We start from the raw sequence: 26,548 nt of genomic DNA on the forward strand, positions 1-26,548 counted from the left end.
ACAGCTGGTCATAAATTTCAATGAGAAACTTAAAACTTTACATTAATTTGATACAAAGAGATTAGAGACACGTATTCCCAGACACTGTTCAATCGCCAGACGGGCGATTATAGTTGTGTAAAACCTGGCAGAGCAGCATAGCGCAGTTTGAGCTGCAGCAGTAAAACTATACTGCACATCTACCTGCCAGAAAGAGAGAGAGAGAGAGCAAAAGATAGAGAGCCCAAGCGAGCGTGCGCTCCAAGTGCAGGTTTCTAGGTTGGCAGCAGAGCGCGCGAATAGAACGTGGCACGGGGAATATTGGCCAAAATTACCGCGAACTCAAACATCAGGAGACGCTCAGAGGGAAGCGAACGAGAACGGTCGACAGCGCCTATTTCTCTGAAACGTTCAAATTATCCGGTAAGTCTTCGTGTTTACATTAATTCCACACAACTGTTGTCGCTGAATGCGTATATTTGTTGTCCTTAAGGACTTTACCGAACGCTTTCATAATAGAATGTTTTTTTTCCTTCAAATTTATTTAAAAAGTTCACCTGTGACTTAACCTGTAACTAAAACTAGCGGGTAGCACAAACTCTTTTCACAACATTAAGAGGTTCCGCGCCAGTCATGTTTGTATTTACATAAGTATTTGCAGGCTAGCACTTCCATCAGGTGAATTTAGTCAGTTAACTGTAAAAAGCACGTCAAATATGTTTACATCAAACCCAAATCACTGCGTCTGCTGTGCGTAAGTGGACACTGCAGTTTCTGTCGTTCGTTATTTCTTGACAGCAAAACCTTTCTTTTTCAGGCAAGTTCTGTAATTCGCCAGTTCATCTTTTGATTTCTTGAATGTTAATTAGAAGTTATAAATGCAGTGGACTTTGAGTTGAACTGTCCTTTTTATTTGACGACAAATGTGCATTGTTGAATTATGTGTGGTATAGTGGTCAACAATATGCGTGTCATTTATTAAAACAGGTAAATCCTTGCTGGTACTAAACATTGCGCGGATGCTCTCAGACTTGCGGTTATTAGATTTGAAATGTTTTTTTTGTGTTTCTTTTTTGTTTGCAGTCTGTGACATCATGTACCACCTGTAGCCCAAAACTGCACATAATGATATTTTAAGGGTTTTGTTTCAGCATCTGTAACTGAGTGGGGTTTGTTCTGGATAACTAAAACATTGGTATAATAATCCCATATTTATGTTCTTCAGATTTAAGTGGTTTAGAAAGATACTACATATACCTGATACAAAGAGTGCTGCTGGTACAACCTAGCACATTACCATGGTGGGTTCCAACACTAATAAAAACATCTTCTCCTCTACTTTACTTTTACTTTATTGTGTTAATCAGATAATAATATAGACCAAATACATAGACTAGCATCTCTAAAAACCTAACAAACAATGTGTGTCTATTAGTGCTGGGCGGTATGACCAAAAATTTATATCACGGTATTTTCCAAAATTATACCGGTTTCACGGTACATGACGGTATTTTTTTTTCATGCATGACCGGGTGTTAACCATATTTTTTACTGATTGAGAGAGGAAATACTGCAGTATATTGACTTAGAATGAAAAATTCATATCATAACAAAAATAAACACCGGTATTCGGTATGAACCGGTATACCGCCCAGCACTAGTGTCTATATATGTAAATGTGGTGTGCACCCAATGTGCTTTTTTTGTGCGGAAATGGAACATACATTGGAAGGTGTTACAACCCTCCCCATCAGGTCAGGCTTGATCTTTTTTTTTAAAACATGATGCTAACAGACATATGTATATATATATATATATATACTGTATATGTGTGTGTGTAAAAGTCTATCTATATTTTTTTAATATAATTTTTTATATACACTACCATTTAAAAGTTCAGTTTAGTTCAGAAGAAATTAAGTTTTTAAATTTACGAAATAACGTAAGTTATTTACGTAATAAGGATGCATTAAATTGATCAAAAGTGACAAGAAAGGCATTTGCAATGTTACAAAAGATCTATTTCAAATAAATGCTGTTCTTTTGAACGTTCTATTCATCAAAGAATCCTGAAAAAAAAGAAAAATAGAGTTTTCACAAAATATTAAACAGTTTTTACCATTCATAATAATAAGCAATGTTTCTTGAGCACCAAATCAACATATTAGAATGATTTAGGAAGGAGCATGTGAAACTGAAGCCTGGAGAAATTGCTGCTGAAAATGAAGAAACTAGAAAACAGTTTCAAATTGTAATAATTTTTCACAATATTACTATTTTTGATCAAATAAAATGCAGCCTTGGTGAGCATAAGAGGCTTTTTTAAAAATCATATATGTACAGTATGTGTTTGTTTATGTGCAATTTTGTGGAAAACAGAAAATAATTATTTAATTCTGACCTTTTCACAAGGTCCCCATGGCCATGGAACACCAGGAAGTGTCAGAGAATTTTAATTTCCAGGCCTGGAAAATCAATTATTAAAAAATTAATCAAAATATATGGTGATTATAACTTTATTCTAATAAAAAGCTCTAAAATGTTTAATTGGCTAGAAAGTGTCTAGAGCAAAAAGAATTTAGTTAGAAAAGTGCAGTCTTTATAATTCTTTTTTAAAGTCTTAATCCACAAATCACAAATGACTGGGAAGAGTCATAAAAATTAATTGGTTAAAAGTTTTATAAATAAGAGAAAATAAAGCAATTTAATTTTTTTAATGAAAGGAATAATGCAAATAATTTAATGTAGAATATGCAATAGAATTCATGTTTTAGTTGTGAATAATGGAGAGATACAATGGCAGAAACCATACAGCTTCGTCTTTAAGCAGCAGTACTGTCATAACCTGATTTAGATTTAATCACCTACATGAACATATCTATAAAATAAGTGCTTAACACAGTGTCACTATTGCCGTAGCCGGGAGAGACAGCTTTTATCATGGGAGAAACGTCACTGAGATTTAGCCTGTGTTAGTTTGAGATAGCGAGATCTTGTCTGTTTTATTTCTGTCTAAATAGAAACCTCCAGTTGACACCAAATTCCCTGGAGCTGCTTCTAAGCATATAAAATAAGAGGACGAATATCACTGTGTCTGTGTCTGTGTGAATGAGAGAAACAGAGACAAATAGAGAGAGACTGGAGTAAAATTTACAGAAGACAAATAATAGGACTGAATCTACAGTTTCTGAGTTTTATGGGGGACCTTGTTTAAAAAAAGCATCACACACGACACATGCCCTCATGACCTAAATTCATGCCCCTGGAGTGTCTCAATCTGTCCTGTCTCCTGACAAAAAAGACACTTATTTAGAATCTGATAACTTTATTTAACATGAATATAAGATGCAATCAACTGGTGCAAATGTGTTTAAACTGTTGGACTGTCAATTTTACTTTTACATTCTATTTTGTATGAAAATAAACTACATAGATAAAACAATAACTTTAATTTCCTTGGTTAAGGACAGTAACTCGGCTTCAGAGAGTGACTTTCTGTCCAATGTCAGATATAAAGGGGAATGTAAAATGAAGATGTTAATTAATATTTCACCCACCCACTCATTTTCCATCATCATCTGTGGATGCATTAGTCCATGCAGGTCTAATGGAGCTGGGCTCCGGTCAGTGGATTTGAGTCATTAGTTTCACACAAATTCAAGGGACATTAAAGCACCATATCTGCGTAATACTTCCAGTAACAGTAAATAACAGTTCTCTTAGAAAGTCCATTTATTTTTAGTATTAACATTAGCTTGAGTGCAGTTTAATTAGATGTTCAGTAGGATTCCATTTATCATAATATCTTTCTTTTTTTATGTAGTGTTGGTCTTCATCCAGTCGAGAAAATTGAGTCTCTGTCTTTGTAAACCAGGTCTTATATTGGTTTTTAATTAGAGTTTTGGCTTTAATTGTGTCTCTTTTTTAGGTTTAGATTTATAGTATTAAAACATATTTTGGGTTAGCAGTGATAATATGGAAGCCTGGTGTCGCATGTGGAAAGCTCAGAGAGAGATGTTTTATCATATTACCAGCATTCAGGAGTTATTGCTTGCTGCTAACATACCCATCACTGATTCCCAAAACTAGCTCTAACTCAGCAAGAGAGCAGTCTGATGTAAGACTTCCAAGTTAGAGCTGGAGAATTTGAGACTTCTCTTGAGAGGTGTTGTTGTGGTTCTCTCACTGCAAGATAATACTTGAAAAGCAGCCATGGAATAAAACAGAGCAACATCTTTGCTTTTATAGTCTGTTGGAATCTAGAAGCTATTGCTTTTCCCTCCCTTTTTTGTTGCCTGGGAAACAGTGTTATCATGAGGCGGGTGCTTGTTGTTAAGTGATCCACCCTCAATGTTTTTCGGTGGAAGCATGCCCAGAACAGCCAGGAAATGAAGTTAACTGAGCAGTTCTCTTTGTGCAGTGCCGTGGCATATCTCATTTCTCTCATGTCTGTGAAGAACCTTTTCTGAGAATTATGGGATGCGCAGAACTTACTAAAAAACAAATAACTTTCTTTTATTACTGACGATGCAAAGCCCTCTTATTTTCCAGCTTCAGCTACCTGTAGAGATAATTTTTCATGATCCAGTCAATTCCTGTAGAATAATCATTTCATTTCATGATTGATTGATTCTTTGCACTGATACTTACAGACTTATTTGGAGGAAACATTGCATTGCTTTATGTATTTCTTTATTTCTTCAACTAATCGTTGCATTATCTTTCTTAACTGTACAGTATATTTGATAAAATGCATTTTTGACACCAAATATGCCCTTAAGTTTTTTTGTCTCCTGCAGTTGAATGCCAGTATATATATATATATATATATATATATATATAGTTTTTGATTGTTTTGATATGAGTTTTCACATTCTGTTTTCTCTGAATCTGAGCACAGTTGAGCTAAACCCATCTGTCACAGGACAGATCATAATCTAAGAAACTTCATTTTGGTCATAACTCAATTTTGAAACTGCATTTTGCTTTTTCACAGCAGAATAGTACAGTGGGATTTCTCACCCACTCTCAAAAGTCAGGAATCTGGAGTCTGGAAGTTTTTTAGTCATATTCCAAGAATACCTTGGAAAGAGATTTCCGTGAGTGCTTAACTGTCGAATTGTTTACTTGTGTTGTGCAGTGCTGCGCAATGACCAGCTCCCCTCTTCTTGAATCCACCAGCCCAACAACTGCTGGCTGTACTCTAAAGCAGCCGCACTGTACTGTACCACTGCATTTATGTATGACTGTAACCAAGGCAACAAACAACATAAGGAACAGAATGGACAGATTAACTGACTGGGTGTGAAGGGAATCCAGGGTTCTTAATACACACATAATTCTTCCAATTAGCCATTCCTGAGACACAACGTCAAACAAAGTCTTTTTTGGGAAGGTTCTGACTGCACCAGCTTGTGGCATTGTGGAGGTATTATAGACAGGTAAGATAAGATGCACTGCCCTCTTTGAATCTTGTATTGTGCTCTTTGATGTTGTCCTTGAGTCTCAAGAATGTTTTCACGCACATTCCATATGACCAGTACACTACAAAAGTACAGTTTTAATGTGGATGAAATGTGTTTAATTATTGTGTAGTGAGTTCCAGCATTATGATTTGTGTCAGAATTCTCCTTGGTGTAACACCAGAGGGAGTTTTTGTGTGTGTGTGTGTGTGTGTGTGTGTGTGTGTGTGTGTGTGTGTGTGTGTGTGTGCGTCTTGGTGCTGTACAAAGCCATCTGGCACCTACTGTTTCACCACAGCTTGATAAGATTCACTCTTTGAAGAGACCTATAAATCCTGCTGTCTGTTAGGCCTGTTGTAGCCATCTACAGACCTCTATCTCTAGAAATCTTGTGTGTTGCATACTTGCATTATTTAATAGTGGAACGTGAGATATGACATATTTTTGACAGCTTATGAGAAATTCTGTTCTCAGGAGCTTGTGTCCCTTTGACACAAATGTATTAAATGTATTTTAAACCTGTATTTTTGTTTGATACTTACTGTAGGTTTTGTTAACAGTGTACTTGGCAGAAAAGGGATTCACATTTGGTAAGTTAAGTCGTACCTTCCTCAGATTATTTGCTTTAAACATCATTAACTTACCTTCAGGTTGCTTGACACTTTTTCCTTGGAACACAGGAGGAGTTTTTTATCGAAATGTCAAAGCTGCTGTAGATAAAATGAAACAGCTGTCAATATCTGTTGCAGTTAAGCTGGTTTAGTTCAGAAGTTAATCATATAATTATAATATATGAAAAAAGTAACTGTTTGTGTGTGTGTTGTTTTATTTATTTATTTCCTGATTTTCCTACAGTAAATTAACAAGCAAGTTATCATGCATATTTTGATTGATATTACGTTGATATTGTAATCACACAAATGTTTTGCTTTGGATCAGAATCAAAAATTTGCTCAGATAAACAGACGTGTCATCATGGCAGACATGAGGCAGCATTTTTAGCAGGTTCACTTGGAGAATTAAAAGTCTTCATAGAAAAAGTAATTAATGAAAATGAAGTGCAGTAACTAATTTTCTTGGAAGTAAAAGTTTCCATCTCACTGGACTGATGGTTAACTGTGGAGGAGTGACAGCTCAAAGACATGAACTAAAACCTGGCTTTGTGTTTGTAAAGAGAGGTTATTTTTCCTTTCCTTTTCAAACAGTTCAAATGTTTAATGTATTACTATTTAAAAATCATTTTGACAAGCTCTCAGAAATGGACAAAAAAGACTGAGATGTTCTTATTAAAAAAATCTGAAAAGAATAGCCTATTTCATATTCAGTCACTAATGCAAATGCAAGGTGTGTTTTTCCTCATTTGAGTCATGTTTTATGAATAGCTTGCATTACTTTCACTGCACATCATGAATCCAACTATATTTCACAGCACAATATCATTGTGAATAATATTGTGGATAATGTGGTAAATAACACTAGATAAAAGTGCTTTTGCTGTGTTGGAAATGATAAACAAGTAAATGAGTTGTGAGCTCACTGTAAATGAGTTCTGTGCTCTGAATGTAGATTAGCTGGAGTCATGTAGGGTTTATGTAAATTTCATTCCTCTTCCTGATTTATGTAAATCTGTGGGGTATTTATCTAATGTATTACCACAATTGAGTGTAATATCTCGTAAAGATTGTAAGCTTGAAGTCTCAGGTCTTCTTCTAATGTCCATCATTGATAGTTCATAGCCCTGTGGGAAGGTCAGTTTAACAACTGCACTCTGAAAAGAACAACAAGAGCATTAGCTATCCTACATCTGACTTTCTGTCAATTTGATATTAAAAGGTTTTTATGTTTCATGCACATTTGAAGAAGTGAAGTTAATACAAAAAAAAACAGACTAAAGATTTCTTTGTTTAGGAAAAAGTTTCTAGGCCATTTACGTAAATGGGTGTAATCAATAATTTTCTTTTAGACTCAGAAGCTGCATTTAGGTTGCAGATTTATCTTTTTTGAGGCATCTGGATGTCTCAGGCTGTAAACATGACAAATTCGGCCTTGAAATTTAATACATATTTAGTCACCTAGCAGTTTTGTGTTGTGGCAGTAGTGTGGAAAGGGCTTGACTGTACATTATCCCACTTATTATTGTAATAAAACATGTAATATTGACTTAAGTTTATTTTATTTTTTTATAATTTAACTGTATATTATATTAAAGCTTCCACTAAAGCAAAAAGGCAGTCAATTACACTGTAAATTACAATCTGCCCAGCAACAAGAAAGTCTCCTCAGAAAAAGTCCTTTTCACTACAGTCGATACAAAAGATGCAAGATGATGAATGCCATGATTGTTTAATCAGAATCAGGTAATCCAGAGACCTATGTAAAATAAGTGTTTATAATGTCCATGATTATGCACAATCATCTTTTGTCGTATGATTGGGTACAATTCCCGTTTTTAATCAAGCCTCAGCTTTCATGGCCAGAGTACATTTACAACACACAGCCTAATGCTATGATTGTGCCAAATGAGAGACACAACAACATGATGCACCATCAGTTAGATTACTAAGTACCCATTTCTAAAAATAAATTCATCCATATGAATGTGTTTTGATAAATAATGTCTGTCTCTGTTTGTTGACTCACAGCTAATTGATGTTATGTCTTCATTTGTTTGAATGCTGCAAGAGAGCATGTTTTTTAGCTAAGAGGAGAATAAAACACACTTGTTATGGCCGATGGAGGCTTGATGACCAATTTAGTAAATGCTCAAATGGCACTTTGCTAATTGAACGTAGACAGACACATAATGGAATTACAGGACAAATTGTAACAGGGTTTTTGTAAGACATTGACGTCTATCTCTTTGTTTCCACAGGCAAATCTGTCTGCTTTTAAATTTCTTTTGCTTTTCCTTTTCATTTTATATGTTTACTAATATATTTTATTTAAACTGCTCAGAGGACATTTTATTGCTGAAATGTTGCACTTATAGTTTAAGAGACTTAATTGAGTTCTTACGTTTGTTTAGTTTTTTTTTAGATGTTTAAAGTAGAAACAAAATGATATAATGCTGAATAGCAAAGCATTGTATTTATAGAATCTCTAACTTTGATGTTTTGGCAAATCTGAGCACAGTTTGAGACATTGTTGATCTTTTTCTCAAGAGAAATAGTCACAGAGAGACAAAAGTCTTCATTTGCTCTCTTTAAACTCATTGAGCAAATTTCATCTATGTTTTATCTTTCTGATGAGTGCTTTCAGCTTAATGGTAAAACCATATTACAGTTATTCAGTCAAGGTAAACTCATGCCATCACACGAATGAATCCAAACATCATTATTTGTTTGAACAGTGCTGGTCCTGAAACCCTTCCAAAATCTTATTTGAAGATTAGCTCAGTAGGCTGCTTTAGTTAGGAACACTATATGGCTTTGCAGAATGTCTTATAGAAAATGCTGAGTGACAGCAAATATAGACACGACCGGCAGCTCTGCAGAGAGAGAGCCAAACAATGCCCAAGGCTTCAAACTGAATGTTCAGCTTTGCAGAGCACAGACAGCTTCCACGGTGAGGAGACACGTGTGTGCACACAAATACTGAAGCTGGATTGCATAATTTATCAGAAACAAGGTAAAGGGGTTATATTTTGTCTATTGCTTTCTAAAGACCAAATATAAGAAGCAGAGATGACCCTAATCCTCAGAAGATTTAGACGAGCGTCTAAATGTGTTATCTCCCTGCTGATGGAAGCTTGAGTAACTCTTCAGCAAGAAATATTTAGAGGAGTTTTTCATTTACAAATTTGCTCACCAGAAATGTGCTTAAAAATTGGAACTGATTTCCTTGGTGTCCTCGCATCTGCCGAAGATTTCAGTGTGAACTCAAACATTTTTTACTATATTGTTCCAAGATTATCTGAGTTATGCTTTTCATTTTATGGTCTCTAATATAATAAATATTCCTCTTGGTGCTTTTTTGCAATGTGTTGACACAGAAATGTCCTGAATGAATGTAATCGAGCTTTTGATCATATATTTATTTTTGTTGAATAGACCTTAGTCAGGTTAGATGCCATATTGAATTTTAGAGATACACCAGCAATCAATTAGAGCTGACTGGTTTTTGCTCAAAAACCTGTGATTGTCAACCTGCTTTTTTGTTTTATTTCAGCCGATCTCTTTTCCGGACTTGCCCACAAAATGCATTGCAATAATTTCCAAAGATGTAATTTGTGTGGAAATATTATGAAGTCTGTAAGCAGGACATTAACAGAGGCCAGAGACAGGACATGCTGAAGATGAGAAAATACTGTACAAGACAGTGCAAAGCTCACTGTTCACTATGTGTGCAATATTGGAAGAAAACTGAAAATATTGAATTGGGAGTGGGGGTATCTGTGTATCTCTGAAGGGAATTGACTGTCTTCAAAAAAGTTTTGATGGCGTTTTCTTTTCGTCTTACCTCCGTATAATGTTTATTAAAGTAGTGTTTATAAGCACAGCGATGAAAATTAGGCTGTGAGGGACATACAGTCTTTACAGTGGCACAAACTATAAAGGTCCTGGATAATGTAATTTTTAGCAACTCACAACTTTTGTCTCCTGAAAGTTTTTTTTTATTCCAGAAATACTGTCAGCTGAACAATCGGTATGTTGTTAAACAACAGTACAATCCATTAAACGAACTGTACTTACATACCTCGTCTCGTTCCATCCCTCAGACTCGTTTTCATTCGTCAAAAACTGAATATGGCACTACCCTAACTAAGCTCTATTGATATTTTTAAATGAAACATGGTTTTAAAATCAAAATAGGAATGGTAATACCTGGTTACAAAAAATACTAACAAAGTGAAATCAATAAAAATAAATAAAAAGCATGCCACAGGCAATAGAGTTAATCAAAACGGTAGCATGCGCACTAAACATTCCCAGTTTAGTTTTTTAAACATCTCTTCTCCAAACTGTCTTTAAAGTGCTTCTCTCCCCTCATTACCATGCATGTATTGACCTTGCAAAGCCAGTGTCTCCTGCAATCATAGGGGCCAAGGGGAGATTAATTAGAGACCTTGGTGCTCCTGTGACAGGCAAAGCAAACAGCCTCTCGCTCAGCCTGTAATTTATGTAATGCCTCCTTTACTGTGGATATCAGAAATGGCCTTTTTTTGGTCGATACTCTGGCGCTGGGTGGTAATGATGCTTCAGTCTGCTCTCCTGCCTTTTCTGGACTATTCTGGGAGAGTGGAGGAGAGAAAATAGGATGTTTTTGTACTGTAACATCAAACAAAGAGTTTCAGAGTACGTTCAAGCCCGGCAGAGTTTAGAGGCGTGCAGTGCATGTGAACTATTGTGCTCGTTTTTGTCTTGGTTCTTTGTTAATGTTGAAAGCCCGAAGCCTTTAGAGACAAAACTCTTGTCACATTATCCGGTCGATCTTCAGTGTGATTGAGGACTGTCATGGTGTTTGGCAAATTGTTGGGTCAGACCCGACCCGAGTAGCAGTGCAATTGTACTGCCAGCCTGATGTGTAATTGCTTGTTTGTGTGGGGCCTTTTTGTTGTTTGTTTCAGTGCGTTGTACTGCGATAGATAATGGCTGTCCTCCCAGCTCTCAAAACAGTAAAGCGACATTTTTAGAAGAATTGGCAACAATTTTGAGAGTCTATAGGGTCTTCTGAGAAGATTAAACTAACGGAGTGTCACATGATGTGCTGCATAAGGGGAATTTAGCACTGGTAGGGGTCTGCGGGATTTTAGGCTCTGTATGTAGTGCATTTAGATTTGAGCACTGTTCTTATTTGGTTGTTTCACTAGTTCTAGTTAATTTTAATGTTAAACCCTGTAGGGTTTATTACCCAATGAATACCCCCTAGGAAACCTCCAAACTAAGTGCACATTAAAGCAAGTACTAACACAAAGAGAAAATGCTAAGCTATCAAGCTTTCTGGTGCTTATATAAAAAAAATTAATAGGCCTACATGTTTTTGATGGCCAAATGATATTAATTTTTAGTCTAAAATCAACTGCAACTGAAAGAGCAACTGTCTTGGTACCAGATCAAAAAGAAAAAACTTAGCTTGTCAGTTGTTCTTAAAAATAACTTGGTTGAAAGTTTTACTCAGACATATATCATATTGCAGATAAAATGGGTCACAGCCTCGTTTTGTCTTACAGACATTATTTACCCAAAAATGAAAATGTACTCACCATCATGTCAAACTTGTATGATTTTTTTTCTGGAATACAGAAGAAGATATTTTTAACCATTGTTCTGTGCTGAAAATCCTTTACCTAATTTGGTGTTCTAGGTCAAAAACTGTCAGGCCTTTTAAAGATTGCTTATAAATCTTTCATTATGCTATATTATTACTAAATCACCATTTTTTTCAACTAGTTTTCTGTTTGCACAGATTTTGTATTTCTTTTTGGAACTGATTGATCATAGGCCTCATTGTACCAAGCTTATGCAAAAAAAACCAACAACCTTATTTGTGGATAATTTGGCAGTGATCACTCAAAAACTGCGGTGCATAAGCTCTAGGGTTGTAACGATATACCGGTATGACGGTTTATCACGATTTGAACGTGCACGGTTATCATACCGTAAACATTTGCATATCTACGGTTTTAAAAAAATGAATGAAAAAAAATCTCACCCGCGCACATGTAACTTATTTCCGCTCGGCTGCTTCACTCTGCATTCACTTGGCTGATTACACGCACGTGCAGCGGAGAAAATGACAGAGACAGAGATAATATCTAATCTCCATCCCCGCCGAAAAAAAAGTTAATATCTGCAGTATGGGAATACTTCGGATATTTAAAAAAAAAAACCAACGCGGGGTTGTCCGTGAAGATGGATCCAATTTGCAAAAAATGTGGACGCGAAGTGGCTGCAAAAGCAGGCAATACATCCAACATCTTCGCGGACACCATCCCTCCATGCAGATGAAGGTGTGTCGCATTAATAACAAGTTATAAGTTAAGGCTGTATGATTTCCGTGAAGCAGAGGGAATCCCGGTGCAGTTGTGAACATGGAATTTACAGTATAACGAGGATGTCACATAAAACGTGCAATCTGATGGATAGATAAATCAAAAGTAGATATGATATGTCTGTGAATATTTATGTGCAAAGAGACAGCTATATAAATAATCTGCTTGTTTCTGCATGTCTCTGAGTGGCGCTGTTTTATTTACTACATACTGAAGTACGCATACATGAATGGTGTTTTCAGCATCTAAGATACATAAACATGAACATCAGCAGAGCTGCTCTGAGAGAAAACGTAAATAAACATTTCCTAGTTTTATTTGAGAAAATCGATTTCGAAGTTCGATTTAATTTGAAATTATGACAGAAATATATTAGCATTGTACAATGTACTTCAAAGTTATAATAACAGCAATAATAATATTCTTTATAAAAAATAATTTATTTAAACATTGTTTTCAAGGAATATCATGTTTGTTCATGTTTTAAATATAATGATAAAAATAAAAGGAGTTGTAAATTTTCATTTGATAACATTTTAAAACATTAATTAAAATGTTAAAGTGTGATATAGATATACATAAGGTTTATTTTTTTATTGTTTTTTAAATTTATTTATTTATTTATTCAGAAGGGAAACTTCAATACTTTCATTAAAATGGTTTCAAGTTTGTTGTAATAAAGGATTTGTTAATGCAAATAACTTGTTCTGGTTCTTTTAAGAGTCATTGTTACTGATAAGAATTATTGTTTAATATATACCGTGATAACCGTGAAACCGTGATATTTTCTGAGACGATTATCATACCATGAAAATCTCATACCGTTACAACCCTAATAAGCTCACATCAGTGAGGTCTACAATCAGTCAGGTTCCATAAAGAAACACAAAAACTGTGCTAATTGAAAGAAAACAAACTGATAAAAATATGGAATCCAATATTTGTTAATAATATAGCATAACAAGAAATGTATAAGCAACTTTTTGTAGGCTGGTCATTTTTTGACCGGGAACACCACAAGTGTAACCAGGTGGGGAAAAAATCCCCAAAAGTACAAAAATTAAAAGAAGAAAATGAAAAAGAAAATGAAAAAGACAAAGAAAAAGGTAAGGGTGTGAGCACAGTCAGTAAGTTTTAGTCCCATGCAAAAATCGTCAACGTGCCTAATAATTATGCATGCACTGTATATTTGTGTTCCACAGTAAGAAATACCCTCATTCAGGCTTGGAAAGATATGAGGGTGAATAAATGATGACAGAATATTCATTTTTAGGTAGACTATCCCCTGAAATGTTTTATTTTGATAGGACCAAAAATCACTCATCATTTGATATCCTAATGCAATTAATTAGAGATGAGTGTCATTTATCTATCTGATGTCCCTGTGGTCTTTTTCTTTCGCTTGCTCTCAGATCTGTCATAAATAAGCATGATTACTGTATGTTCAAAGAATCTGAATTTTTCAGAGCTACTTCCTGCCACAAGTGGAAATTGTCACTTTTGGAATAAATTATAGGCATTACTCATGTGTGGTTATGAGAGTGCTGTCTGCCAAATCTCTCTCACCCCCTCTTTCTCGCTCTCAGATAAATGAGAATTTATTCCTCCTCTTTGAGTTCTGGCTTAGACGGAGAGAAAAGCACAGGGTGAGCGGAGCTCACTCGCAGCTCAATGGAAGAAAGAAAGAAACAAATGTGTGCATTTTAATTGTCAATGAATGAATGTAGAGCGGCATCTCAAGGCTTCACAGCAAAAACTCTCTTCATAATTTATTAAATTCACACCATCATGAACACGCACATCAGTGGCCTTTCAAAACATACACAATTAAAATGTGCATTCAAAAATTCTCTAGTCATCAACGATATTGTACATTGAGAGGCTGATAATTTGCTTGGTAATGGGTACAGGACGATTAGACTTTTTTGTCTCTACATTATAATTGCTGTGACTGTGGTTAAGTTCAATGTTTTTGCTTGTATTGCTGTGTATTTTATATACTGTTGAAAGGTTTGTGGTCGAAGTCTCTTATGGTCACCAAGGCTGTATTTATTTGATCAAAAACACAGTAAATGCATTAATATTGTGAAACATTGTTTCACTTTAAAAAAAAAAAACTATTCTATTTAAATATATTTTAACATTTCATTTAGTCCTGTAAAGGCGAAGCTGAATTTTCAGCAGCTGTTACTCCAGTCTTAAGGTTAACATGATGCTTCAGAGCTGCAGCTTAATATTTTTGTGGAAACCATGATACATTTTTTTTTTCAGGTTTATATGATAAATAAAAAATTCAAAAGAACAGCATTTAATAGATTTTTTTGTAACAATATGAAAGGCATCCTTGCTTAATGAATGTTAAATTTCTTTAAAAATGAGAATACATCTTACATACAACAAATGGTTTATTTGAAGTGCAGATTCATTCAGTGTGTATATACGTGTGTGTGTATATATATATATATATATATATATATATATATATATACAGTATATATACACACACACACAATAATACAATGTTATTAGAAAATATTAGTGTTTTTTGCCCATGTATAGGTTATTTAGAATGGTTGCTAAGAGTATTTTGGTGTTGTTGTTTTTTATTACTGGCACAAATTTTATTCTGGTCCCTAGATATAGCTTGGGTCCCTCCTTTAATATAAATCTGTCAGCAACCAAACAAAAATCATAAGCTCAGTTGCTTAGAGAATTAATAGCACCCCTCTCCTCAATAAATGTCATGGTTTGAGATGTCATCCATTTCCATAACATGACTTTTGAAGGACCATTAAATATCTTTTTTTGTGTTTGCTTTCTAGGGTATATAGGAGCAGCCATGCCATTTGGCTGTTTGACTCTGGGAGAGAAGAAGGACTACAACAGTCCTTCAGAGGTCACCGATAAGTATGACCTGGGACAGGTAGTGAAATCGTGAGTACCAATCTATGGTTATGGCTACCTTTTGTTTTGCTCTTGTTTATAGTAGTCTTTTTGTGCAAAATATATGCTCCTAAATTTTCTAATTTTAATATATACTTTTTTTGTATGTGTAAATTAGATTCTAAATCCCAGATTTTCGATGTTGACTGAACAGCACTGTATATGTGTTTTTATCGTCTTCATTAACAGGGAGGAGTTTTGTGAAATCTTCAGGGCAAAGGACAAGAACACACTGAAAATGTACACCTGTAAAAAGTTCCTGAAGAAAGATGGAAGAAAAGTACGAAAAGCAGCCAAAAACGAGATCCTCATCTTGAAAATGTACGTTTTTCGTGCAGGTTATTTATACGATCCACATTTTAGCAAAGAAAGGTGCTTGCAGATGGTGCTCAGTGTTGAAATTTGTGTAACAAGAGTAGCAGAATGCAGTCGACTCTTTACCATGCAAATGATTTTATTTTTGCAAATAGTCATGATTTCTTTTCACTTTCTACTCTGCTTCCTTTCACAGTGTCACAGTTTCTCTCTTGCTTTCTCTCTGTCTCTCCCCGCAGGGTGAAGCATCATAACATCCTCCAGCTGGTAGATGTCTTTGAGACGAGAAAAGAGTACTTCCTCTTTCTGGAGCTGTAAGTGCTTTGAGATTTTCGTATGTGAGAGTGAATAAGAAAGTACAAGAGTATGAATGGATACTTTTTGCATTTATTGTGTTAAGATTTCAAATGGAATCAAAATAAAAATCCTGTTATTATTGACACCCTTAGTTATTTCTTTTCTTCTTCAAGATGGATAGGGATGTGGAATATAGAATATACTATTTTGCCTGTAATAAAGTGGATTATTTATTTATTGAGATTGGGTTGTAGTGGAGACAATATTTTTTTATTCTTCTGTATCTTTATCCTGTTAATATTGGAGAAGTCCAGTCAACAGATTAAGCAAATAAAAAAGTACATCAAAAAATTCAGTGGCCACTGGGGTTTTCAAGCTGCAAATTATTTAAATGTTTCATTTTTTGATGAACTATTTTTTACGTAAAGATGCATTTGCATGTGCTTCTTGATCATTTCTTTCTATAAACTAAAAAGATTTTTGTACAGTCATTATATTACAAGGACAATTTTGACTCTCACATGAATATTTGGCTTGGCTGTTTTTCATGTTTTTTACTTCAGGGCCACTGGAAGGGAGGTGTTCGACTGGATCTTGGACCAGGGCTACTACTCAGAACGTGACACCAGCAATGTGATCCGGCAGGTGCTTGAGGCCGTGGCTTACCTGCACTCTCTTCACATTGTTCACAGAAACCTAAAGGTGACTTGGGGCTTTACTACCATCTAATGGTCTCCACATGGTATTGCACCAGAATGCAACCTCAGACTCAGACTACAACATTTCAGGAGACAGAAGTTGATTAGATACACTAAAGGGTTAATTTATTTCAAAGAAAAATTCATTCTAACAATCATACTATTATCAATGACATGTCTTGCATCTCTTGTTTTTAATACAATTAAAGTGTCTGATTCTTATAAAGGCTTTGCGAGGTAAAGTGTTTGAGGTTTTATTCAACTGATTGCATTTACTGCTATATTTTTTCACCCTGTCAGCTGGAAAATCTGGTCTACTTCAACCGTCTGAAGAACTCCAAAATTGTAATCAGCGATTTTCACCTGGCCAAACTGGAAAATGGTCTTATCAAAGAGCCATGTGGCACACCAGAGTACCTTGGTACGAAAAAGTGTCAAATCTTTCCGATGTAACTGCACCCTATATTGTGAATTACGGTTATTAATATAAATATACTGATAGAATTATAATATATTAGTGTCAATGATGTAAAACTAGTTATACAATAATAATAATATAGAAATAATACGGATAATGAATTAAAAACACACCTCTTTCTTCATTCCTGAATTACATTCAAAAAAAAAATTTTTTACAATCAAAAATGTGTAAAATATTTTTTCAATAATGATTAATATGTGTACACTAAAGTGCATTCAAGGTCTTCAAGGTTGCGCCACTTGAGATTGTAGTCATTACATCATAAATGTTTTGCAAAAAATGTATTAAACCAACATGAATACCAAAATGACATGTCTAAGAAGACTATAATATAATATAGTGTTTTGCATTATATTATATTTAATATTTGGCATTGACTCATAATTCAGGCTTTCCCTTATAGCTCCAGAGGTGGTCGGCAGACAGAGATATGGCAGACCAGTGGACTGCTGGGCCATTGGGGTGATCATGTACATCCTGTGAGTTCATGCGTCGTTATTTTATACATTTCATTCATTGTGTGAGATGGTCCAACATATTCATTTCATTGTGCTTTTGAACCAGATCTTTCTTTATTAGTAGACCCCATAGATGTCTGTTTTGGAGTCATGTTCTTGAGTTCATCAGCATGTACATTCCATTTCCTGTAGTCACATTGCGTGTTAGATCATCATTGCCACTCTGTAAGTGCACAGTATTTCCTGTATCAGTTTCTCTCCCTAATCCATCCTCAAAATCAATTGTTGTTCATATGGTGTTATGGTCCTAATGAACCCCTTGCCCTAGGAAATTTTAATGCTCTGGTCATATTATTATTTTTAACAGACTGTCAGGAAACCCACCTTTTTATGATGAGACAGAAGATGATGATTATGACAATCATGATAAGAACCTGTTCAGGAAAATTCTGTCTGGAGACTACGAGTTTGACTCACCCTATTGGGATGACATCTCAGATTCAGGTACAGTACACAAATCACTGTACAGTAGGTGTGAGATGGATCTGTGGGATTCTGATCAGAACACAAATTCAACTATTCAACAAATTCTTTGCAGCAAAAAGCCTAGTTGCATGTTTAATGGAGGTGGATCAGGACCAAAGACTGACCGCACAGGAAGCCATCAATCATGAGTGGTAAGGAGCCTTTGCCAGTACAGAATCTGCATTTTATAATTTATCTGCAGGTTAATTAAAAATTAACTGCTGTGCATCTTTTTTTTGTTTAGGATATCTGGAAATGCCGCCTCAGACAAGAACATCAAAGATGGTGTTTGTGCTCAGATCGAGAAAAACTTTGCTAAAGCTAAATGGAAGGTAAGGTTTCAAATAAATGAACTTTCTATTAACCAAAGAATCCTAAAATAATGTGTCATGGTTTTCACAAAAATATTCAACATTCATAATAATGAGTAATGTTACTTGGGCACCATATTAGAATTATTTCTGAAGTATTAATTGACACTGAAGACTGGAATGATGACTGCAGAAAAACAGTTATTTTAAATTGTAATAATATTTCACAATATTACTGTTTTTACTGTGTTAAATCTAAATATTAAATTGGCTTGAGTGGAGCCTCAAGCCATTTTTTTAAACATTACAAAATATTTCTACTGTAACCTCATTTGTGCCAAATTTCAATAAGTTGTGGACTAAAATGTATTAATTTATTAATCATTTAAATTCATAATTTAAAAAATAAATTTTTTTGAATCATTTAAAAATATATGTATTATTTTTAGTTAAACGTATTAGATTAAAATATTATTATTATTTGTTATCCAGAAAGCTGTTCGTGTGACCACCATGATGAAGAGACTCAGGGCTCCAGATCAGAGTGACTCTGGAGCCTCTAGTCCTGCAATGGGAGCCTCAGGAGGACCTGTTACCCCCAGCACCACCCCTGTTCCCCTGGCTGCCACACCAGTACCTCCCCGCACCACCCTGGATCACCCTGAGGCCCAAACGCAGGAGGCCTCGGCTCCAACACGGTGTAATGGAGAGATACTGACATCCCAGCAGCTTAGTGGGGAGACTAGGGAGGAATAGAATGACGGATGACATTCGGGTAAATATAGTGGCAAATAGAGCAGCACCTACACACTACATATAAATTCATATTGAAATCTAATGGTGGAGCAAAGTTCAATTGTGTCTAAAAGCTTGATCGCCATTTTACATTTTCATTTGTGCAAAATGCTGTAATCTAGGAAGACTTTAAAAAGTAAATCCCAGTCCCATAGTAGTTTTATCTGTATTTTCTTAAAGGGGTCATATGATGCGATTTCAAGTTTTCCTTTCTCTTTGGAGTGTTACAAGCTGATTGTGCATAGATAAGATCCCTGAAGTTGCAAAGACTAAAGTCTCAAAACCAAAGAGATATTCTTTATCAAAGTTAAGACTCTGCCACACCCCCCTAAAACGGCTCGTTCTAACACGCCCCCAAAATAATGATCTTTAAAAAAGCATCATATGACCCCTTTAAATAGCTTTATCAAAGAAATATTATTTGTTATTCTGAAGTAATACTCCGTCATTTAATTTCCATGGTTAATTCAAACCAATTTAAAATATCCTCATCAAACCTTTGCTACCATCTTTTTAAGGGTATTATACAAAATAAGATCCATTATCCGGATGAAGCTTATTTATTTAGTTCTTAGATTTACTTTAAAACATTTCATTAAAAGTTTATGTGGTTCAAATATTTTCAGTTGTATTTATTGCATACCTAAAAATTGCAAGTGGCAAACTGATATTTCCTTTTTTTTTTCCACATTGCATTTAAAAAACAATACAACCTCAAAATATGAATCTTGAAGCCATTAAATAAGATAATTAACAAACACAAACAAACAAACAAAAGGACAATTAACATATCAGAATATTATATGTCTGCATAAAAAGAATGGTTGGACTTTAATGTAGAATTTCATGTATCCAGAAGAGCCCAGCTGCTGAATTACAATTCATATTAACATTTTGTGTCATAATATTGGCTAACCAGCAACTAAAACGGCTGTTGTACTTCATTGATGTAAAAGTCATTATGTTTTTGTCAATACTATCATCATATCAATATAATATTACTCAGTGTTTTTGTACTGCTGAATCATGTTTCTTTTTCTTTTGCTGTACAATCTTACAAGAAATTATGTAGCTCTTTTTATTCAATCTGTCCTTATATCCTCATTCTAATGAGCACTGCATTTTATATAGAATACATCTGTTTTCATTAAGTCTGATACGTTGAGGCCTAAGGGTTTCCAAATGTTCTGTTGATGTGCAGTACAAACAAAGCAATATGAATATTGCTGTAATACTGTGAAACTGCTATACAGGTGATAAGATGTTCCTGCCATATTTCATACAGGTAGCCAAGCAATTTGCTCTCGATGGTTGTTTGCGTATTCGATCTTATAGCTGTATATAATGTTCAGTTATTGTATTCTGCCTAAAACCTAGACCTTATTTTTACTGTCCATGTGGAGAGAGAGGAATCAAAATGTCCTTGAACTGCAAATCCTGCTGTAGCTCATGTCCATTATGGCATAGTTATTTGTTGTTTATTGTTTGTTTTAACTGATTGTCTTTGGCATGGTCACATGTTTATTTTTAAGCATTTGCTAAATATACTCCCCATTGTATATAGCTTCACTGAGTTTTATCTGGTAGTATTATCTCAGTAATGTAAAAGGAACTATACAGACGTGTATTTTGACCTCTGTGTGCATTAGTTTGACCTCAACTGAAAACCATAATTTTCTCCTGTTTAGCCTGTGTTTTCCTCTTTATGCACTGACGGCAGGCTCTGTAAACACTGAAATATATTTTCTGAGAAAAGTTTTCATAGAAGACAGAGCAGAAAAACAAATGATTGTGCAAATTCAGAGTAAAATGTGTGATTCATCATAGTCATGTATCAGCTCAGCCTAATGTGTTTGTCACTGTTTGTGGCTTCTGTATTTTGTTACTCGATATGCAGAATAAATGTTTTTGGACAGTGTATGTTTCCATGGTGTTTCTTATTTCTGGTCTAGTACTAAATTTAAACAACATTTTAACATTTAAACAAGTCCTCCTTATCTATATGCCTCCTGAATAACTGCAATTGCTATGTTTACAGTGAATGTGTATTGGCTTGACGCATTATGGCTGCAGTAAAAATCCATATTACATGTAATACTTTTATTTATAATACATTTATAATATTTTTGACAGATATTTTAATTACATTTAGTCTTTAATATGGTAACTTAACAAATGTTTGTTTACTGAATTGTAAAACTTCAACTCCCATAAGCCCTCATTCACCGGAAACGGAGCATGTACTTTTCCGCCTCTTCTTGTCGGGAAACCCAGAAAAAAAGAACCTGCGAATAGATCTCTACAAGCTAGGTGAGACGTCTTCAAACGGCTTTATAGACATTAAATTGGAGAAACATGATACTGTTATTTGTAGCGTTTTGTAAAATCAAGATTAACGAAAAAACGTTTACTTCGTCCATTGATATTGGGAAAATGTCTTGATTGAAAGCTAAAGTTAGCACGTTAGCCTTCTTTTATGAGGGCAGGTTTATGAGATGAATAAAGGTTTATTAACCTTGCCTTCTTTTTAATAAATATCTGAGTACTCAAAAAAAGTAGTTGGAAATGATTATCATGTGTATCACTTTCACACAACGGTGTATTTGACATGTAAGGTTAGTTTGATTTCATCACATTTATATACTGACTAGCCAAACGCAAACGTATTGTGTTAGCATGATGCTTTAACAACGTACTTGCTTTTCAGTCTGAAACTGACAGTTCCAATGTTGTGACATTATATTAAACGATTTCATTAGCCCTCATCGTGTCGTTATGCAAATGTGAAATAGCAGTTCATTTGATGGCGTTTACCTCTATAACCTGTAATGGTTAATGATATGTGTAATGGCTTCGAAATATTTTTTCGAATAAGGCTTTAAAACCGGAAAGTTTAGCTACATTACATTAGAACAGATAAATTAATTGATCTTTAATGATAAGGTCTTTATTTATTTCTCAAGTGGAACGACGTTCTGCACTCGAAACTCGTGCTAAGGGAGAGTTTTTAAGGAGAGGAGGGAACAATGTGGAACGGTTCAAGACCTGGACCACGAGGAGGAATGCCCTTTCGGTAAGAGGTCTTAAATGAAGTACATTTCTAAGACTACATTCTTCATCAGACACATAGAATATGTCATCATTTTACTGTGTTCCTAAGGGTCTCTTATTTAGAGTGCTGTCATACTGTGGGACATGCAACCTAACATTTCTGTCAGAACTTCGTCAAAAATAGATCATATCTAGCTATAGATAAATTAATCGAACCTGTCATCCTTTCTGTCAATGTGCATTTCACATAAAAAAAATAAACAATTTTGCAGATTCTTGTGTGTTCCAGGATGTAATAAGAATAAATTTACAAAGAAGTGTAAAATGTATACACAATTATAATTGATGTAATATATTTTATGTGTACTGGTCCCAAAACATATTTAAACATTTTTAACCCACATTAATCAGTGTGGATATAGTGGATATATACTAGTAGACAAAATATCAAACCAAGTGACTTTTATTTTCAAGAAATATATCTCAAGCACATTTTTCAAGCAAAATGTCTTGCAGAAGCACTTTATTAGGTTTTATTTTAAAACTTGCAATGAACCTTTGGATAGTCTGGGCCGCGAAGGATGCATTCGTTTTATCTTTTATGACCCACATTTCAAGGCGGCATTTGAAAGAGTAATCAACTTTGTCACGCTGCTGTGACACATTCTTGGAATGCAGTCTTCGAAGGATGCAGCCTCTGAATTGGGACACAGCTTGTATGCTTTTTAAAAAGTAAATAGATTGCTCATTTGCAGTAATGCTTCTGATTTTATTACAGTGGGGAACCTCGTGGAGGCATGTTTGAAGGCAGAGATGGCCCAAGACCTGACTTCAGAGGTCAGGATGGCATGAATTTGGACAGGTCACCCATGGATATGAGGCGGTTCGACTGCCCACCTGATATGAGAGGACGAGACATGGGTCTTCATGACAGAGGAAGAGAGCCTCCCCGGGATTTTTTCAGACCTGGAGATGAAATGGACATGAATTTTCAAAGGCGCTTTGAAATGGATCAGAGAAACAACCTTCAGAATTCTCCAGGTTTTATGGGTCAGTCTAGGCCATCGATGGATATGGGTGGCAGAGATATGCAGAGTGGTAATATGAGAGGTCCAGATGATGGATTCATGAATATGAGGGAGAGGGATAGATTCCAGATGGATATGCCTGGGCTTCCTCCCATGGACATCAGAAGGAGACTTGCCATGGTGGCAATGGGTGGAAATGGAGATCTTGGGGATATGAGAGACAGGGAGAGGCCACGGATGGGAGGCATTGATGGGTTCAACATGGACATGCCTCCCAGAGACAGACCAATGATGGATTTTGACAGACGAGGTGTCACCCCTCCACTTAATCCAAGAGGAAGGTTTGAATCTGATATGGATCTGAGAAACCGCATGGGGTCCTCCAATGATTTTAGAGACCAGCCTGCTCAGATGTTTCGAGACAATGAAGGCGTCCCCATGGATATCAGAGGAAGACCTGATATGCCTTTAGGTCGTGGTGGCCCAGAACCCATGATCAGACCCGACGAGATGACCCTCAGAGACAGAGAATTCCCAGAGCCGATGGACAGTCCAATGGGCTTCAGAGGGAGAGAAAGTGAAACGCTCTCAGACGAGTGGCGCAAACATGGCATGAGAGACCGAGAATCTCTTCCACCAATGATGGGCAGAACGCCACCACTTTTCCAGAGAGAGCTGCAAGACAAGTTCTTCTCTAACCGTGGAAAAGATGTAGACTTTGGAGAACGTCCCCAGTTCAAAGACAGAGACCGAGACGGGTTTCTAGGAAAAGACGGCACAGGCTTTAATCGATCAGAAAGAGTCTCCAAACACCAAAACTGGGAGAAAAATATTCCTAGTGATTTTCCAGGCAGAGATCCAACTCAGAAGCCCCCTCTTCTTCCACTGGATCCTCCTCTAAATGCCCAAAGTAGAGATGGAGATAAACCCTGGCCTGGTGACAGAGATGAAAAGCCTGAAAGAACTGCACCTGCAGGAAGTAGACCGCCATATTTCCAAGACAAAAACCAGCCAAATCAAGAGCATCATTTCGCAAGTGATCGAGTGCCCTTTAAGGCTTCCAGTGACATGGCTTTAGATCAGGGATCACAGAGAGAGAGCTTGGTGTCTGGGCCAAAGGAACCCCAGAGTATCAGAGGTGAGCGACAGGATCAGGATTATAGAGACATTGATTATCGCACCAGCTCAGGGCGCAAATACGACTACAATCTTGGGGATCTTCAAGGACCTGAGAAAGACGTGAAGGAATCCAAACTTGGTCCAACTCAACGACCAGATGACTCTGGTTCTCAGGTTAGATTTTGTCTTTTGATTTTGTTTGATGGAAAGCGCGAAAGTTTCTTTTCCAACTACAAAATCATTCTGATTATATAAATGTATTATGTAAATAGAATAAGTAGATTTTTTTTTCTTTTGCTTTTTTATCAGCTTGATTTTTTTTTTTCTTTATCCTCAGTGTGGGAAAAAAAAAAAACTTTTTTCAGGTGGGATGGTAATCCATCTAAAAGTTAATATAACATTTATTTTCACAGCTCAAATAATTGCTTATGGACTTGTACATAAAACGTAATGTACATTTAAACGCGCTAGTGCAGATTGTCTTGTGAATTATCTGAATATTTAAACTCTACTGTGAATTTTTAAATAAAGGACCAGGATTACAGGAGTGCAAGTGTCCAGGATCAAGTCTCAAAAACCATTGCCATCTCTGGAATTCCTAAAACTGCCACAATGCAACAGGTAAATGAGATGTAATTATTCAGACTTTGATTATTTTCATACTTATAGAAAAATGGTTCTTTCTTGGTGATCTAAAAACAACATCATCAGTTACCTGAATGATTGCCAAAGTAAGTTTGACTTCAGTTAGTTCTTTCTTTCATAGATTCTGGATGCTTTCGCAGTCCGTGATGGTGTGCCAATGCAGGGCATGAAAATAAAGGATGTTGTGCCAGGTGAGATTTAGTTCGCTGTAAACAATGATGATCGATTCGCAACCACATTTCGCTATTCGCTCTCCGAATCTTGCGCTCACTGTCTCTTTTACATCGATTGCACTTGCTGAATCTGAGTCGCTTTTGCAAACATGCTACAGGATCTCTTGTTGTCCCCTTTCCCCATGTTCTTGTGCGGAAGGTTGAATTTTCTCTGAGCAGCTTCCATCTTTAAGGTGGCATGTGTTTAGAGGGAATTTTATAAATAAGCCATTAACTGTCGAAACACAAATACCAACTGCCACTACTTTGTGATGATGTGAAGTGTTGCTGCAAAATATTCCTCTCTGGGTTCGTCTGATAAAGGTTTCAGCATTTTTTTCTTTTTTATATGCCAAAATTTTTTATTTTCTTCACAAAGGACAGTATCAAATAAGCTAATATGCTGTTCGGTGTTCCCTGGAAAAACATGAAAATATCAGGAAAGGTTTAAAAAAAAAAAATTTTAATTAAAGGGGTCTTATGATGCGATTTAAATTTTTCCTTTCTCTTTGAAGTGTTACAAGCTCTTGGTGCATAAAGAAGATCTGTAAAGTTGCAAAGACTAAAGTCTCAAATCCAAAGAGATATTCTTTATAAAAGTTAAGTCAACCACGCCTACCTAAAACGGCTCGTTCTAACACGCCCCCACTTGTCTACGTCACGATCTGGGAAGATTTGCATAGCGCCGCCCAAATGTTCACGAAAAGAAAGAAGGTGTAACTTTTATTCTCGCCGTATTATTGTTGTTGCCGCCATGTCGTGAAGGTGCTATGTTTCGTTGTGAAAGCAAACTACTTTGGTTGGCCTTCCAAAAGAGGACGATATCCACTTCGTCATGCCTGGAGTTGATCCGTGCTGGTCGCTGAGGAAATACAACAACTTTGCACTGTCGATCACCGGATCGGCTTTCACCGTGGACAAAGCGGAGTCCAGCCCGGGGTCGTCACACGTGGTTGCCGCAAGCCCGCCGGCCGTTCCTCACTCTAGCCGCCAAGTGTGACGCTGTGTGTTTCGTTGTGAAAGCAAAACTACTTTGTTTGGCCTTCCAAAAATGGACACGACTAGAAATCAGTGGTTAAGTTGTATTTACAACACTGTTCCAGAACAGTTTAACCCAGATATTCAGATGTGTTGAGCACATTTTATGGAGGACTGTTTCCTGATAGAGTAGACTACAATATAGAGTACCCTAGAGTAGACTACAATGCCGGCTGTTCTGAGTCACAGACTGTAAGTAC

At 35.9% G+C, this 26,548-nt stretch overlaps 2 protein-coding genes across 3 annotated transcripts in view; both read left to right on the forward strand.

Moving 5' to 3' along the window:
- Window positions 1-208: 208 nt before the first annotated feature.
- On the forward strand, window positions 209-19,428 carry LOC107666999 (caM kinase-like vesicle-associated protein). Of its 2 annotated transcripts, none has more exons than XM_016458552.1 (11): window positions 209-402; window positions 15,255-15,366; window positions 15,565-15,696; window positions 15,930-16,004; window positions 16,551-16,689; window positions 16,986-17,106; window positions 17,570-17,645; window positions 17,992-18,128; window positions 18,223-18,301; window positions 18,394-18,481; window positions 18,953-19,428. In XM_016458552.1, exons 2-11 carry the CDS (start codon window positions 15,272-15,274, stop codon window positions 19,214-19,216), a joined length of 1,206 nt encoding a protein of 401 aa, XP_016314038.1. In that variant the 5' UTR covers window positions 209-402; window positions 15,255-15,271; the 3' UTR covers window positions 19,217-19,428. The 2 variants fall into 2 exon arrangements, with proteins under 2 accessions (XP_016314038.1, XP_016314039.1); XM_016458553.1 differs by lacking the exon at window positions 209-402 and adding an exon at window positions 9,014-9,068.
- Window positions 19,429-21,495: 2,067 nt separating this feature from the next.
- rbm6 (RNA binding motif protein 6) overlaps window positions 21,496-26,548 on the forward strand; it is a 25,560-nt gene continuing 20,507 nt past the window's right edge. The window contains exons 1-5 of the mRNA XM_016458551.1: window positions 21,496-21,565; window positions 22,219-22,328; window positions 23,085-24,627; window positions 24,985-25,074; window positions 25,220-25,289. Of these exons, the coding sequence (XP_016314037.1) occupies window positions 22,282-22,328; window positions 23,085-24,627; window positions 24,985-25,074; window positions 25,220-25,289 (1,750 nt within the window). The 5' untranslated portion in view covers window positions 21,496-21,565; window positions 22,219-22,281. The remainder of the gene's footprint in view (window positions 21,566-22,218; window positions 22,329-23,084; window positions 24,628-24,984; window positions 25,075-25,219; window positions 25,290-26,548) is intronic.

The sequence above is a fragment of the Sinocyclocheilus anshuiensis genome, unplaced genomic scaffold, assembly GCF_001515605.1.
Source record: "Sinocyclocheilus anshuiensis isolate Anshui unplaced genomic scaffold, SAMN03320099.WGS_v1.1 scaffold615, whole genome shotgun sequence".
Taxonomy (NCBI): Eukaryota; Metazoa; Chordata; class Actinopteri; order Cypriniformes; family Cyprinidae; genus Sinocyclocheilus; species Sinocyclocheilus anshuiensis.